Below are 18,318 nucleotides of genomic sequence, written 5' to 3'. Positions count from 1 at the left end.
AAAAAAACCTCATAAATCCATAATCTGTTGAATAAGTTATCAACGAAACCAGCAACTTACTTACATTAAGCAGAAGCAGACACAGCCCTTATTTAAAAACTATCTGACTTCCACAGATGTAACTCAAGTGATGCAGCACCTTAATTTCTCCCAGGGAATCTCAAGCCCCTGAGCATGCCTAGTAGTAAAAGCCCATTTCAGTAATTGAGTAGTCACATTATGTGAGATTCAACCTGAGATTAAGACACCTACTTCTGCCTGTCTGTAGTTGCACTAGGTCTATAAACTGTTATAATAAATGGAAATCTACTAAGTGTAGTCAGTGGAATGTTGTGGTTTAATTCATCTTAAAGTACACCCCTTGGGAAGGACATTACAGCTGTCTATATGCTGTTTCTTGCTATTTTAGGTGTTCTTCCTTGGATTCTAGTTTCTTTCCCAGAATGGCACGGTGTCCTGGTTTCAGCTGGAATAAAGTTAATTTTCTTCCTAGTAGCTGGTATAGTACTGTGTTTTGGATTTAGGATGAGAATAGCATTGATAACGCACTGATGTTTTAGTTGTTGCTGTACAGTGCTCACACTATGTCAAGGACTTTTCAGCTTCTCATGCTGACCTGCCAGCAGGGAGACTAGGGGTGTACAAGGAGCTGGGAGGAGACACAGCCAGGAGAGCTGACCCAAACTGGCCAAAGGGATATTCCATACCACATCTCAACATGCTGAACAGTAAAACTGGTAGAAGTTAGCCAGGGGGTGGCAGCCTGCTGCTTGGGGACTGGTTGGGCATTGGTCAGTGAGTGGTGAGCAACTGCACTGTGTGTAACTTATTTTGCATATTCTTTTATCATTATTATTATTTTCCCTTCCTTTTCTGTCCTATTAAACACCCTATCTCAACCCACGAGTTTTACCCTTTTTCCAGTTCTCTCCCCTATCCTGCTGTCTGGGGAGTGAACGGCTATGTGGTGTTTAGCTGCCTGCCAGGTTAAACCACAGCACATGGTCTTCTGTAAATTCTAATTTGCCCACACCAGGCAGATGTCTCACTTATTCTAGAGCACCTCTACCCATTCCCTACCATGCTGTCAGCTGAAACACACCGCAACCTGCACTGACAGGATTAGCTAGGTATGGGGAAGATTCAGCTGCCCATACATAGTTTGTGTTGGTGCAGTTTCATTGCTCTGTAACATACTGGTTTGCAACACCTTGGTTTGTTGGGCAGAAGAGTCTCTATACTCCTGCCACTGACATGAAAGTATCTTGGATACCCTCAGTGATTTCTTACATCAGTGCACTTATATACATACACATATGTATATATTCATGTACAACCGAACAATGTCCCACAGATCCCCAAATTTCATGGATATTTAGATACCTACAGGTTTCTAAACCTATAGCTTACAGTACAATACAATCTACACTTTGGTGTCTTTGACCTGAAACTCACCTAAGACTTCATTATGACTGCTGGGGTTTCCGGCAGTAGTACTGTATACTGTTTGTTACAACAGCTTTTGAGATGAAGAATGTATGACAAATTCTGTTTAAATTCTTAGATGTTCTGAAAAAGAGTGATAAAGACAGTTTTCCCCTTCTGGCAACTCTAGCTGTGATGTTCTGAGGCAGCTTAGTACTACTAACTTTTGTTCTTTACCTGATTGCCAAATGCTTCAAATTCTCTCTCAAAGAAAAACCAACAAAAAAACCCTAAGAAAAGCCTAACCGCTTAAATTACTTCTGAATGAAGATACATTTCTGTTCATATATAAAATGCCAGAAAGAAAAAGAACAATGGAAAACCAAGCAGAGAAAAAGAAAACTTTTCAACATCTGTTTTCTCCATAGTGCATCACTCATTAAAAGTGCTGGCATTTATCCAACTTCAGATCTACATAGTTGGCTGTCAGGTACTAAGCAGAGTAACCATTTGCATGCTTTTCAACATGAGTATGATAGCTAAATTTTATTCTGTTCTGAAAAGCTCATAGATATATTTCATCTCGTCATCTGTATTTTCCTATAAACAAAGATTCTTAATGGAAGGCAGATGCAATTGTGCATTCAATTGGTATATTTGATACTATTTTTTTCATAACAGAAGCTTTTACATGGCTTAGGGGAAAGTGAAAGAGGAAAGGAAGCAAAAGAAGTTAAGAAATGGATTTCACAAGTTAAATAAGTAGCAGCTGTAGGTCTACTACTGAAACCTTCCAGAGCTTTAAACGAGGAGGGAGGGAGAGAGAGAGAGAGAGAAAGGATGCTATCTCAAAAGATAGCAAAGTTATGGATACTTAAAGCCATGTTTAACTATCAGAAAATGAAGAATTCTTTTCCAAAAGCCTTTTCAGAGTCTGGGTATGCTTGACACAAAGAATATTGAAATTTGTGTATGCCAGCTTGTAAGACTGGCAGCTGTGAAGCCAACATAATCCCTTCTGTCCATTTAGATAATATTATGGATTCATACATAAGTGATGGAGTGCAAAGAGTAGCCAACAGAAAGCAGCAAGCAAAAGGAGCTTTTACAGGAACTGCAAATGGATGGAGTAAAAAATCACAACTAAATTTAGAAACAGCAAAAGGATTGCCAGTGCCAAGAAACACTGAAGCAGCAGCTTCAGGAAGATCCAGAGAAGCTTTAGTTCTACTTCATCCAACAGTTCTGTACCCAAAAGGAGTTTTAACAAAGCAATAAGGACAGAAAACATTGAGACAAATAACTTAGTGAATAGAACCAAGTGCTGAAAGACGAGTGATCAGACAAGGAAGAGCAAGAATGTCTTGGTTATGACACCACAAGTTGGGTACTCTTCTAATTGACATATATCACTTTGATTTATCATTTACCAAGATCTTCTAAATATTACATAATTCAATATCTTTTCTGAATGAAAATGCCTATTAAAAGAAATTAATACACACAACCTGCATGACAATGTATTTTTATGACGCTCAGAGTTTCCCATAGTTTCATGTGCCTCAGTAAATTTCATTTGTTCTGTAAAACCAATTTAAACATTTTCACAGGTATTTGCAAGGCCTTAAACAAGAAATTAGGCAAAATATGTTTAATGAAATTAAAAGGAGGTTTATGAAAGATTATGTAATACCCTAGGTTTTCTTTTGGTGATTGTTTTGTTTTGTTTTTTAATGCATCTAGATTTTAAGACTTCGCATTGCATCACTCGGTCTTTTCAAATGTCTAGGCTACAGTAGCTTTACATATTACGCTTAAGCTAGGCCATGTGAGCCTGTCTTGCAAAAAAGAAGGTAGTAAGATTTGGTTATTTCGTATCCCACCTAAAAAGTATCCATAGAATGTGTTTATTTAGTATTTTTTTTTAATAAAACAACCAACAATTTTTATTGTAATTAGTATTAATAGCAGGGGTTTGCTAGTGGAGGAGGAGGGCTGCAAATGTGACTTCTGTGACAGGAGGTGAGGACCTGTCTGATGTTGGTCACAGCTGGTTCCACCTGGCTCCACAATGTATCCACCATGGGACACAGCTGAGCCCATCAGCAGAATTTGTGGCATCTCTGTGAAAATGTATTTAAGATAAGGCAATAAACACTGAGAGAAAGGAACAAGGCCAGAGCAGGAGTGCTCCATTCCAGTGCTGGTAACACACTCAACAGGACAGGACTCCAACTGGAGTGGGTTCTTCTCCTAAGAGACTGTGGCCCATGGTCAAAGAACATCAGAGCACAGGAAATGAATAAGAAGGAAGGAACTGCAGAAGGAAAGAGTGAGGAACAAGGAGCAGCAGAAAGAAACTCCTATACCTGACCTGAACCTCCTGCACTGCCCAGCCCATCACGTCACTGAAGAGACAAAGTGTAATCTGTGATGTAGATAGAGGAAGGGGAAGGAAAAGTGTCTGTAACAAAATTAAGCCTGCAAAAGGTGAGAGGAAAGGTGTTTTTCCTAATTGTTTAAACTATTTTTCTTTTTTTTTTCCTGATACTCAGATCAATAATTAAATGTTTTATATTAAGGCTGGTTTGCCCAGGACAGTAGTTGACAAGTGATTTTCCCCATCCTCATTTCAACCTATGAGTTTTCTCACTCTTGTTCTTCCTATTTTCTGCCCTGTTCCAGTGTGGGTGTGGAGTGAGTGAGTGGCTAAGGGGTGCTTTGCTGCTATGCTGGGTCGAGCCACTACCCAAACATACTAGCACAAAATGTGCAGTTGTGCAAACAAAATCAGCAAGCCAAGGGAGCAATCAAGTGAAAAGAGTACTGAAATACCAAGCAGTGATGCACTAAGAATTACAGTGTTCTGAAGTTCAGAATTTGGAGTCTGACTCTTTCAAAAGATGCAATTAGAATAAAGAAAATTAAACTAGGTGAAGTGGTAAGAAATAACTAATTCTGGTTATAGTGGTACTATGTAGGAAAGATTAAGTTTCAAGGAAGGATGTCAGAAAGAGGTTACAGTCATAGCTATGGTAATTATGCAGGGGAAAGAGGAATTTTTTACAGCAGTTATTACAGTGTAGTACTGTGATAGATAATACAGGCTATTGAAAGAATTAACAGACAGGGTGTCTGAAAAGTGATGCAGAAATAAATTATTGAAAAGAAAAACAAGTACGTGCACCTATACTACATGGCTCTATGGAATACATTTTTTTTATTTTTATCAGTTACCTGCTTTTGTGACAACTCATATCAGCACACCAGTAAAATTATTGTTTGAAAATCGTCTTTTAAAAACAGCTTAGGGTTGTCTATAACCGAAAAAATAAAGGTTTCATGTCTTAACAAATTAAAGTATTTTGTGCTACACACTTTTATTTTTTTTCTAAATATATGAAATACTCTTGAAATGTTTATTTAATTTCCTCACATGCTCTCCTTTTGCCTACCATCAACACAGAAACCACTCCTCCCTATTACCTGACAATACATTTTTCTGTTTTCTACTATCAAGGTTAATTTTTACTGATCATATTTGCTTGAGTATGCACAATTAATGTTTTTACATGCTGAAATTATTTATTGTCTACATTCCCCCCCCCCCAAAGAGCTGTAAAAAGGTATTTTCTTCATTTTAAGCATGGTAGACTACCACAGCATTTCACAACTTAGTGTAGAGTTCACTTTAACATACATTTAGCAATATACCATTAAAAATCAAATAAGCAAACTAATATAACAATAAAAAACCCATAATGAAATCATTACAACCTTTAGGTGGTAAAGAGGAATAGAAGATACACAGCATATTCAAATCTCCTAGACCTACCAACTCACATGTCTTATGTGAACTGCAGAAAACAAGTCTGTTCTCTTCCATTACCTATTACCTCACACTTTCATCAGGAATGCAAGCAGGTGTGTAATCTGAGACATACTTTGTTGTCCTTTTCTTGATAGTTCAAAATTAACATCTCAACAATCCACACTATTACTCATAAACAACCAAAACAGTTATCACATGGTTTCTCAATTGTGTGGTAGGACCTAATACAGAAAGTTCCTAGTTTATATCTTTTAGCAGTCCCATAAGGTACCAATTCCCTGGTAAAGAGTATGGTTTATCAAATTTGGTATAAAGGTTACTACGCAAAAAATCAGTCAGTACTTTTCATAAACAGTTATAACAGCCCTGGAGCTACAGTAGGAAGGCTCGTTTTACCTAAATTCACTCAGAATACACATTCCAGAACATCTATGAACTTGGGAAGTCCAGACACCGATATACAATACTTGCTGAATTTGATCAAATTTATTCTGCTCTTGCATAGTATATGTTACCTGAGTCAATCACACAGAGTTGTAAAAAGCTCACTATTATAAAAGAACAATTACATTAAAACGTTAGTCCTAGTATTTTGATAATTGCAATTTTTACATTAGTTGATTAATATTATCAGATTCTGAAAAAAACCATGCTCCTATGCTAAATTTCCTACAGAGAACTGTAAAAGAAATTCCTGAACTAAATCTCATTCGGAATGACGTGGTTTTTGTTTCTTTTTTTATTAGATAAATGGAAAAGCACAAAAAGGGTTACTGTTCCCTGAAGGTCCATTGATAGGCTGTAGATATTGAAAAATACTATTTACAGTAATGCTTGTGAAAAAAACAGACAGTATTACATTACACTAACAAAGTTAGTTTTCATTAGCACTTCATCTTCAGAATGACCTCGTTCCAAATGGTGATATTCCCAAGTTAATGCTTCAGATGCTTTCACTCTTACTCAAAATAATGCTTGTTCATAAAAACAGTGAATAAGAATCTTACAGGTTAATTAAACCCTTAATAGTACATTCAGAAATAAGTAGTAAGAGATAATAGTGATTAAATGCTACATTAGCAAATAGAAACTTACTCACTGTTTTACAAGCATGACTTATAGAACCACAGAGGCAAATACATATTATAACGATAACGTTATTTCTGTATCAGTTACACAAGACCTTTCAGAGTATTAGGACCATTTTAAAAGCCAAGTACCTGCACAGTATAAAGTGAAGTAGACATCTGGTATATTTTTTTTATAACTGTATTTAGATATACTATATAATACACTACCCATACTCTAACATACTGTGATTTGATATAACAGGTTGCACAGCTGTATTTATCATTTATGCAAACTATACCTTTATGAGGTTTTTTTTTTTTAAATGGCCCTTTCCATTTCCTCTACAACTTCAGGCACCTTTTTTTTTCTAACAAAAACAACCACAACAAAAGATATGTTTCTTTAAATGTACCTTGGTAGTGAGCACTAAATCCACGGTATCGGTGATTGCTGTCTGTTACAAAATGTAGTCTGAGCCAGTTTTTGTTGCTGATAACTGGAGGAGGAATATTCATTCCAGAAAGCCTGAATTAAAACAAACAAATAAATTTTATTATTAAAAGATTAAAAATTATCAGGTCTTGTATGGAAAACTTTTGTTTTCAAACACATGTTCATTGACATGCCCTCTGTGGGACTTTTTATTTATCAATGAATGGTGTGCTGTGACAAGCGTGAACAGACAAGATGGCCCACTATGCATGACCAAGTGTTGGATACATATCAGTGCTAGTCCAGAAACCACACAGTCACGTTATTGGTAAGGCACAGCACTATCACGATCAAGCACATGACACTCAGGCTATAAAAAGTTTGTGTCTATCCAGGTCAGTGAACAGGTTAGCCAGAACACTGCCAAGGGCACCAGGAAAAGCACTGAACCCTGTTACTTTCATATAAAAGAGATGAAACGAAAGCTTAAGGTATGCAGGCCACCATCTACAACTATAATGTAGGCACCTATTTTCCAAGAGTATTTTTCTAAACCCAGGGTTCAAAGAAATAAAAAATACTCCATTACTTCAGTGAATCTGAAAATTAGTTATTAAGAGTACAAGAGTAGGGAATTGTGGTGGATTGATCCCAGCTATCAGCTAAGCACCACAGGGCTACTCACTCACTCCCCCCACCCCGCCCCTGACAGCAGGACAGGGCAGTGAATAGGAAGAGCAAAAGCAAGAAAACTCCTGAGTCAAAATAAAGCCTCTTCAAAAGTCAGTTTAATAAGTGAAAAAAGAAAAAAAAAAAAAAAAAAAAAAAAAAAGAAAAACAAAACGAAGTGCTACAAGGGCAATAATTAACCATGTCCTACAATTAGATCAATCAAGTCAGTCTCCAAGCAATGGCTACCTGCCCCTCAGCCCCTCTTGTCATTTTTTGTTGCTGAATGTGAAGATATACGTATATAAAGTATAGAATATTCTTTTGGTCAGTTTGGGTCAGCTGTTTATGTTTTGTCCCTTTCCAATATCTTGTCTATCTCTAGCCTACTCACTGTGGGGACGGGGTGGGGGGGGTGGGGAGGGGAACAACAAAGCCTTGATGCTGTGCAAGCACTGCTTAGCAATAGCCAAAACATTGGTGTGTTGTCAATTCTACTTTAGTCACAAATCCAAAGCACAGCATTGTATGGACTTCTATGAAGAAAATTAACTCTGAGCCACTAGACCAACTATACAAAATTATCTAGATGTTTTGTTATTTTTCTGTGTGTTGTTTAACATCAGGACATTACTCCAATCACTGTAGTCTTTTGTCTTGGCTTGCTCATTATGAAGGTCTGGATTAGAAATTATCTCTTTTTCATTAAATGAGGCATTATAGTTACAAAGAAGCTGAATAAGCTTTAGATAAACAATCTTCCATCATGCCAATAAATAAAGATATATTTCTCAGCAAAACCAGAAAGATAAGTCACACATTCAGGATGTCAACATACTCATCTATGTCCTTCTATTTATTGCTAAACAGAGCTATTTGTGTAGTTAGAATAAAATAGCAGCCAACAAGTATACAGCTTTATGTTCAGACACTGCTATTTTGGGAAAAAAAGGGGGGGTGGGGAAGAGGAGGGGAAAGGGGAAGGGGAAGAAAGGGAAAGAATGGGGAAGGGAAAGGAGAAGGGGGAGGGGAAGGGAAAGGAGAAGGGGGAGGGGAAGGGAGAGGGGAAGGGGGAGGGGAAGGGGGAGGGCAGGGGCAAGGACAAGGGCAAAGGGAGGGAAGGGCAAGGGCAAAGGGAGGGGAGGGCAGGGCAGGGCGGGGAAGGGAAAAATGTCTCCAACAAAACAGGACATAAAGCTATTCAGGCAATCCACAATCCACAAGTGAGAGAATGAGTGGATTCTGTTCTAGAAATTCCTTGCTTTTACAAAGGACGTTTTAGCTAACCTTTGAAGTGGCTTTGCAAAACGCAATAATGTCATCATCAATACTGTTATCTCCATTTTATAGACAGAAACTCATACACATAGATGGAAAGCAACTTCAATCACCTAGTAGACTGGCAACTAAAAGTAAGTTGTGAGAAAAAAACCGACAAGTTCAGAGCTCTGTTTTTTACAACTAAAATCAAATCAGTATTGCCTGGTGAATGGCTGCACATAGTCTTCTGGAATGTACAGTCCTCCCCTACTTCTCTTTATTCAGCTGAAACTTTTGCTTTGAGTTTTCTGCAAAAAGTCATTTTCTCTTGTTTCAGGTAGAAGAAAAATGACAATTTGAAACTCCTTATCAAATAAAAGGTCTGAAGAATTTTATATGGTGCCTTGTGCTGAAATAGTACTTCATTTTTATTTTAGTGTTAAGTGGTGGGGTTTTTTCAGCCATCTTATGAAAATATGTGTAGTAAAGTTAGATGAATATGAATTTAACAAATGTGATACACTCAAAATACAAAAATAAATCAAAATTAAGTATTTCACTATGTAAATAAAATATTTTGACTCTATTCCACTTCAAATTGTGTCAGCATATTCTCATTAGACATCTCAGTTTGTTTAAACAGTATTTCTGAAAATAAATTTATTGCATTAAGTGTTTGGGATATCACCAGTAATAGAGCAAAACTTCAAGCAGACAGAATGGTGGCATCCGCTATTCTATGCAATGCCATCAGTGTATACCCTTGTCCACAAAGCATTTGCCCACCTGAAGTTCAAACCATTTCCCAAGAGTTATTTTGTGGCTTAACGTTGATTTCAAGGTTTGTAATCATATTGTGATGGCAGTATTCAAGAGAACAGCTAGCCAAAATACTAATGCAAATTAGCAGTAAATTCAAGAAAGTAATAGCAATTCTCTGGAGATGAAATTTTTGCTCTTTCCTTCTCATACAGTGTCTAGGCTTACATTTGAGCTTAGTCCTGCCTTGGAGCTAATAAGCTGGTCAGCTCAGGCTGTGAAAAGTAATGTTTTTTTCAGGTGCAAAAGCCTAAACTTAATTTCTGCTTAGGACATCCAGCCCAGGGAATGTGCATGTTCTATTTGGTATCAGTCGTTCCTCTAACATATGATCACATTATTTAAATTTATAGCATGCTTATTTTTAAAGCACAATATCCCCTTACTCACTACACCCATTCTTAGCTCCTTCAAAAGGAAAGATTTCTGTTTCATTTTATGACTTGAGGTAAACCAAGAAGTAAGCTTCTGTACAAATCTCCCCTTCTTCAATTTCTATGACACTTGCATTTGAGAACTGGGGAGGAAGGGTTGGAGAAGGAGATGACTACAAGCCAATAAAACAAACTAGCATGTATTAATAAATAGTTCATATGGAACAATCTTCTTCTGTACAAAACAAATATTAGAGCTTTCATTAAGTCTTTCTCTTAGTAGTCTGTTTAATTAAAAACGATACAATGAATAAGATGTTTGATAGCTTTGAAAACCACACCAAGAAAATTCAGGTTATTTATTCCATAGATTTCAAAATTTTCAATTCAAAATTTAGCTGGAGATTGTAGTTGGACTTTTAGATTTTATTCTTAACCTTGTGTTATGATCCTTCTTTTACAATGACCAGAAAGTCCAGTTTTCTGTGGGTTTATATCTTTGAAAATAATTTGGTGGGTGACTAGTACAAGTGCATTTGCAGATGCTGAAAGGTGTGATGAGCTTATTCTACAATCAATTTATCATTCCTTCAAAGACAAAACTCAGGACATTTATTCAAACTTATTTAATTCTTATGCAGGACTGACCAAAATATCAATCTTATGGTAGTATTTCTGATGTGCTCAACAATTGTTCTCAAAATACTATGGCAAACAGAATAGCTTTTTCTGCCTACATTTTAGATGACAGATGAGACATAAGCCTACAGTTAAAAACTCAGTATGAAAAATATTAATGAATGCTAAATGCCACAGGTTCTCTTGCCTACCTAAAAGTTTGGAAGGCCTGTTCATCCTGTACTCTACACTCCTTTTCACTTTTTACGTTATTTCACTAGTGTGTACATGATTCCAAGATCAGGAAGTAGTTCTGATTTCCCCACATTATTATAGCCTTACCTCTGAATTTTGCCAGAGGGGAATGGGGAAGTGACCTTCATAACACTGAAAAAAAATGCTTCCATTCTAAAGATAAAGCAAAAATCTTTTGGGTTCAGCCCTAAGGAATGTGCCTAGCTTCACTTCCAGATTTTCAGTTGGTATAGTGTTGTTGGAGACAATGATCAAGGCATATTTAGAGTCAGCTGTATTAATAAAGCAAGCAATTCAGAAACTATTTTAAAGGTGTGGGGGGGTGGAGGTGGGGGGTGGGGCGTGGAGGTGGGGGGACAACCACCACCTAAACACCTTAAATAAATAACTAATAGTCTTGTGTAGGTTTTCTTTTGTGAGGAAGACTTCTGAAAGAGTAAGCTTAGAGGCAGCTTTCTTTCCATCTTTTCCCAAGCATGCTATCTGAAACCAGAATATTTTTCAGACCACTTTCCAAGTTTCTGAAACGGTGCTAGCACCCTCTCCCTCAGGAACTAAGAAAAATGACAATATGCTTGACTGTCATCACAGGCTATTACAGCGCCTTCAGATACTTGCTCTAGAGCACACTAGCTGATCTTATTTCTGTTGGAGAAAATACAAAATCGATTTTAAGCTTAAGAAATTTACTCAAAATCCTAGATTCAAGGAATTTGGATGTTGATGTAAAGAAAAAAAAAAGTACTATGAGTTTCTAAAATTATGTGGTCAATCATAGAGTCATTTAGGTTGGAAAAGACCTTTAAGATTATCAAGTCCAACTATTAACCCAGGACTGCCAAGTCCACTACTAAACCATGTCCCTAAGTACCACATATATGTGGGTTTTGACCACTTCCAAGGATGGTGATTCCACCACCACCCTGAGCAGCCTGTTCCAATGCTTGACACCCTTTTGGTGAAGAATCTTTTTCCTACTATTTAATCTAAACCTCCCCTGGCACAACTTAAGGCCATCTCCCCTTGCCTTGTCACTTGTTATCTGGGAGAAGAGATTGACCCCCACCTGCCTACAGCCTCCTGTCAGGGAGCTGCAGAGAGCAATAAGGTCCTCCCTGAGTCTCCTTTTCTCTAGACAAAACAAACCCAGTTCCCTCAGCTGCTCCTCATAAGACTTGTGCTCTAGACCCTTCACCAGCTTCATTGCCCATCTCTGGACACACTCCAGAACCTCAATATCTTCTTGAAGTGAAGGGCCCAGAACTTACACAGTATTTGAGAAGCAGCCTCACAGTGCCAAGTAGATGGAGACAATCACTTCCCTAGTCCTACTGGCCACACTAGTTCTAGTAAGCCACTATGATGTTGGATTTCTTGGCCACTGGGCATGCTGCTGGCTCACATTCAATTCAGCTGTCAACCAACATGTCCAGGTCCTTTTCTGCCAGGCACCTTTCCCCAAGCCAGTAGCATTGCAGGGGGTTGTTGTGACCTAAGTGCAGGACCTGGCACTTGGCCTTGTTGAATCTCATATAACCGGCTTCAGCCATTGGTCCAGCCTACCCAAATACCTCTGTAGAGCCTTCCTACCCTCAGGCAGATGAACCCTCCTGCCCAGCTTGGTGTCATCTGCAAAATTCCTGAGGGTACACTCAATCCTCTCATCCAGATCACTGATAAAGATTTTAACAGGACACGTCCAGGTACTGAGCCCTGGGGAACACCACTTGTGACTGGTTGCCAGCTGGTTGTGACTCCATTCAGCACCATGCTTTGAGCTCAGCCATCCAGCCAGTTTTTTACTCAGCAAACAGTGCACCGGTCCAAGCCATGTGCAGCCAGTTTTTTCTGGGAGAATGATGTGGGAAATGGTGTCAAGGGATTTATTAAGGTCCAGGTAGACAACATCCACAGCCCTTCCCTCATCACAGCCCTTCCCTCATCCATTACTCAGGTCACCTTGTCATAGACGGAGATCAGGTTAGTCAAGCAGGACCTGCCTTTCATAAACTCATGCTGGGTTTATGAATAAGGAAGTTATTTTATTAGTTTTAGTTAGTATTGTATTAGTTAGTTAGTAATAGTTCTTGTATTAGTACATCTTTTTGGTGTCCTCCGCATAACCTCTGCCATACAGAATTGCCAGTCATTTCTGCATGAGCCTGTAAATACACCACTCCAAGGAAGAATGGTCTCATACCATTTGGTATGTAAAGTCTAGGTATTCTGCGTAGTCCTGTGACATGCTCAAGCCAGTTATACTATCCCTAATAAAAAGTATGCAAAACATAATCAGAAACACTACTTATGGTGTCTCTTGATATTTTTAAATAAATATTGCTAATTAAGAAGTTACAGCACTTATCCAAGAAACTGAATATATCAGTTTAATCCTTGTTTCAGACAAAGGTTTAAGAATCCAAAAATGTCACTCAAGTTCATCATTCTCGGCACATGCATAGAGGCATAGAGGCAGTTTTGATAAAAATATCTGTATTCATTTATGTGCACTCTCCACCATTCATGTTACTAATGTGCCATTCTGCAAAAGGATCAAATTATTTATCAAGTCAGAAGGAAAATGAAAACTGTTCTAGCCTGCAAAGGTTAGAGTGTAGGCAGAAGACATAAAATGGAAACCTCAGCTCTCCAACTCTCTTGCAAGATTATTTATGCTTTTTTGACAGCCAAGTTCCCCCATGAATCTGCATTTTAGTGGTACACAGCATCTGGCAGAGAGAGATACCAGATTTGAAGATCCACACTCATCATTTGTCTAAGCAGAGCGGCCTTCTTTGTTTGTGTTAATAGGGGAAAGACTAATTGTTATGCCAATGAACTGTTCTCATTAATTATTTTATTACCAAATAGTTCTAATATCGAACTGGTATTTGTGATATGAAATGACAGTCAGTAAGATCTATAGAAATTGTCATTCCAGTGAAATCTTTATTTAAAGCCGAAGAAGCAAACTGCTTGTATCATTTATTGGCCAGTCAGCCGCTTAGCTGTTCTGCCAGCTGTTTAGCCTGGCGCTACTTTGTTGCATGGCTGTCAGGCTAGCAATGGGCCCCCTAACTGCCTGCTTATTTAGCTGTTGGGCTCGGTGCACCTCTTGGCTCTCTTTTCCTGATTTGCCACCCAGTCAGTATAAAAATGTTTTGTTCCAAACCACTGGAAATTTCATAAAGTTATATACAATATTGATATGCAGAATTTCATGAGGGGGAGGAAAAAAAATAAAAAGAAGAAATCAGATTAATTTCTTTTTCTGGTTAGCTTTACTATATGGTGCATTCTTCTGTTCTAGCTAGCTATTAAATTGCATTTGCACATTTCTCTGTACTGATTAAAGTGAGAACTGCACTATAACATGGTCAGCGTAAGAGGCAGAAGACTACAGCTTTTGACTAGAAAACATGAAATCTTTCTGCATTGTCACTGTTCAGCATGAAACAGGCTTTCTAACAGCCATAAAGTGACTGAAGTTGTTGCAACTATCTTGTTACAAATATAAGAAGTATACTTTAGATTGATACTTGCTCTTTGGTAGGTAGAGGTCTAATTAGCTGTCCTTTTTGGAACAATTATTCCTCTGTATAATATTATTACCTAATGATGCAAGACAAAATAGCTTTTCTATTTAAATTCTTACCCTGTAACTAGTCGTTAAGCAATTTAGAGGTAACAGCCATTCACTGCTTACATAATTGAGAATAAACGTATCACTAGAAGAGGTATTATTGAACAAGTGAAACAGAAATAAGGCTGTAAAACACATTTCCTAGCACCTATTTTGACTAGCATATACTCTGCTTATAATAAGGTTTCTCTTTAATAATCACAAAAATACGGAAGAAATAATCTGCAAGTTTGCTATCCAAAGAGTGAGAAAACTTCACTCCAGGTATTTAAATATGCTCATGGTAAAAAATTGTCTCATTTTTAAAATAGCTAATATCTAGTTAAGTTTACCTATCAAATAAATTATTTGTTAACACATCTATCCTTGACAGGTATAGTTTATATATAACGTGATTCTTAAAATGATAGGCACATTCTGGTATCATCTGAGTTCTAATTAAATTCACAGTTCCTAAAATCATAGAATAGAATCATAGAATCATTTATGTTGGAAAAGACCTTTAAGATCATCAAGTCCAACCATTAACCCAGGACTGCCAAGTCCACCACTAAACCATGTCCCTAAGCACTGCATCTATCCATTTTTTAAACAACTTCAGGGATAATGATTCCACCACCTCCCTGGGCAGCCTGTTCCAATGCTTGACCACCCTTGCAGTGAAGAAATTTCTCCTAAAGCTGAACACAGTATTCAAGGCACAGCCTCACAAGCACTAAGTACAGGGGGACGATCACTTCCCTAGTCCTGCCAGCCATACTAGTTCTGATACAAGCCAAGATGCTGTGGGCCTTCTTGGCCACCTGGGCACACTGCTGGCTCATGTTCCACTGGCCATCAACCAGCACCCCAAGGTCCTTTTGTACTATGCAGCTTTCCAGCCACTCTTCCCCAAGCCTGTAGTTTTTTGGTTTGGTTTTGTTTTGTTTTGTTTTGTTTTTTGGGGGAGGGGGGGGGTTGTGACCCAAAATCTGATCTTTACAGTTCATGATTTCTATAGGATTGTTCTCAGAAAGCAGATTTGCAAGCTGGCAGAATTTATAATGGCAACTGGCAGAAAATGATGGCTTATTCTGCTCGTATAACTGCTCCTTTTCTCACATCAATTTATCTTCTCAGCAAATTATGAAGCTGTTCACCATTACCACAATGCATTGGCAGTACAACCTACTTCTGTGCCAGTTACTATTCCAAGCATAGCTACACTGCATCATCTACAATATTTTCCTAACATTCAAAGAAAAACACCACATCTACCATAATGGAAATGCAGCTGCCTCATCTCTTTTATTATAGTTCAAAAGGTGTAGCTCCCCCTCAAACTGCACAGAATCCTGCATAGCAAAATTAAGTCAACAGGCAGTAACCTTTCCTTCTGCAATTGTCTTTCATAAACTCTTAGAAATGTTCATGGAGAATCTTCAGATCATTAATTGTGAACCAGAGATTGACAGTGTCTTACCACTATGCGTAGTCAACAACATTAACATTAAACAGTTTGTTATCTAATGTAAACTGTATTTGAAAAAATGAAGTACTTAGTGAAATAATGCACGTTTCCTGCTAATCAAGGGATTAGTAAAAGTGTAAGGCTCTACAGAACGGAAGCAGTATTTAAATTTTGTGTGTTACTTTTTTGTTTGAAACAGAAATCAGTGACACTGAATCAGGTATTCTTTCAGTGAAATAGATTTGTTTGCACAACGTGTGCATTTTAGTTTTGAAGAAAGATTATTATCAAGCAACAAGCACGCAAGCTCCACTAAAACAAGCCTTAGTTTAGGCATGAAAAATGCCCCAAAATATTCCAAACAGAGGAAGTATTTTTGTTGGAAAAATTAAAGCAAAGGTTCTTACACAAAAGTTTTTCATGAAGCATATAGTTCCTACACTTTCTCACACGCCTGGGCACTGACAGAAATGGAGTTCACCATAAAAGGAATTTGAGGTCAATACCCCATCTATAAGCACGGCTGAAATCCCTGCCAATACTACCAAAACCTTAGGCTAACACAGACTTACGTCTTAGCTTGACTAGGTGTATACATAGATCTCATCCGTCATACATATGCACTACAAAATCTAAATGTTTGTTTTCATGCTAACTGCAGCTGTGTGCAATCTTTTTCATTGGTATTATTTGCTTGTTAAAATAAAACCACTATGTATAAATATTTGATTTAAAAAAGGACAAATTATCTCATATTTTTATAAGGTTTAGCTTACATTAACCATGTACATGCACATGCTAGGGGCTTAATAATTACATAGCATAATACAAACACTACAAGACTTCTGCTTCCTTGAAAGGAGAGGGGAGGGAAAGACCTATCCAATACAACAGCACCTGACCAGTGACTTACCTCTTTTGATTAAATTTTGGTTAAATTAGGGAACAGGTAAATTAAACACAAATGTGAAGTATGAACCACTTACAGCTTATTGTGTTTCCTATACTTGTGTATGACATACACTCATTAGCAAAGATTTCTAGCATCCCTTCCTTTATTCTCCTTGATTGCCTTTATGTCATAAAACAACAGCTTTTGTAACAAGCTTCATAATGAACATCTTTTGTAAAAAGATCAGCCCTACAATGCAGATGTAAGGACACTCATTAATGGATCCAAGATTAACACTCAAGTCTCTGACTTAATAAATCCAAATCTGTTTAGAAAGAACCAGATTCCCACTAAAGAAGTAAAGGTGAAACTAACAGGGTTTTAACACATAGCTTGATTTGAAAGATCCTGAAGGATTTAATGTTTAAGTTAACATATCCCTCTTGTCCCATGAATACAGTTAGTAAAACACTTACATTGAGGTTCAGACACTAACCTAACCATTAACCCTTTGGTCAAGCACTAAACAATTTTTTTGTATGACCAGGCCTAACAATATCCTTTATGTTTCTAGTTCCATTGATGAGATTAATGGGCCTTAATGGCAGTCATTATAAACATGAATGTGTATCCCACTACAACTTTGAGTACTGGCCTTTTTTTTGTTTTTCTCTTCCCACCTCCCTACCCCCTCAAACACCCACACCCACCCAAAAATGTTATAACCTAATTATATTAAATCATTTCAGAGCAAGAACACTGGGACATATATCGTTCAATGACCAAAAAAATCCTCTTCTATCTCTTACAACACCTGTTACTCTCTAAACTGAGAACTCAAGATCTGAATTTTGTTGAAGATTTCAAAAAAATGTTACATGTTAATAGACATTTTCAGTTATATTTGCACAATAAGACAGGTCAATGGGATGGATAACTGCCTATAAATTGTTTTTTACTGATAGTATTTCCAAAGTAAATAAATACTCAAGAAACGTGAAAGTATTTTCAGAGCTGTGGATTTCCTACAATTTTAACTGCAGTTTATATTTATGCAGCATTAACATATATAATACTGGTATATCTGTATTACAGAAAAAGATTTAATGAGATGTCCCTATGACAGAAGTTATAGAACTTTTACATAAGTGGAATTTTTCATTGAATTATATGTGTGAAACTCAAGCTGTAGGTGGGTATCAGCACTGTTCCTGTGTCTGCATCCACTATATTCAAGTCATTAATTTCCTGGATGATTCAGGTACTGACCGTCTAGTGAGAGAACAGATTGGCTTGAGAAAATGGACTAATTTGAAAGGTAAGTATAATAACAAAATATGCAAAGTTTCTCAGTTGAGTCTTCAAATAATGAAAACAAGAAAAAACACAGTAAGAGAAAGATTAGCTTGGAATAAAGCAAGCATATAAATAAAACAAAAGAGGAAGGGAGTTGAGTTGATCTTCTGCATTGCCATAGGTCAACGTCCAGTCATAAGGAATGACAGAACATCTTTCAGAGGAGAAAGTACTAATACAGTCTTGAAGGAGGAAATAAGACAAAGACTTCTCCTTCTAAAT

General features: G+C 37.4%; 1 protein-coding gene across 2 annotated transcripts in view; it reads right to left on the bottom strand.

Moving 5' to 3' along the window:
• Positions 1-18,318, bottom strand: part of CSMD3 (CUB and Sushi multiple domains 3) — a 720,137-nt gene that overhangs the window by 472,610 nt on the left and 229,209 nt on the right. For both annotated transcript variants that reach the window (XM_037381737.1, XM_037381738.1), the window contains exon 6: positions 6,741-6,853. In XM_037381737.1, the coding sequence (XP_037237634.1) occupies positions 6,741-6,853 (113 nt within the window). The remainder of the gene's footprint in view (positions 1-6,740; positions 6,854-18,318) is intronic.

The sequence above is a fragment of the Falco rusticolus genome, chromosome 3 (genome assembly GCF_015220075.1).
Source record: "Falco rusticolus isolate bFalRus1 chromosome 3, bFalRus1.pri, whole genome shotgun sequence".
Classification (NCBI taxonomy): domain Eukaryota; kingdom Metazoa; phylum Chordata; class Aves; order Falconiformes; family Falconidae; genus Falco; species Falco rusticolus.
Note: the sequence above shows the minus strand (reverse complement) of the source record. Positions and strands in the feature narration are given on the sequence as shown.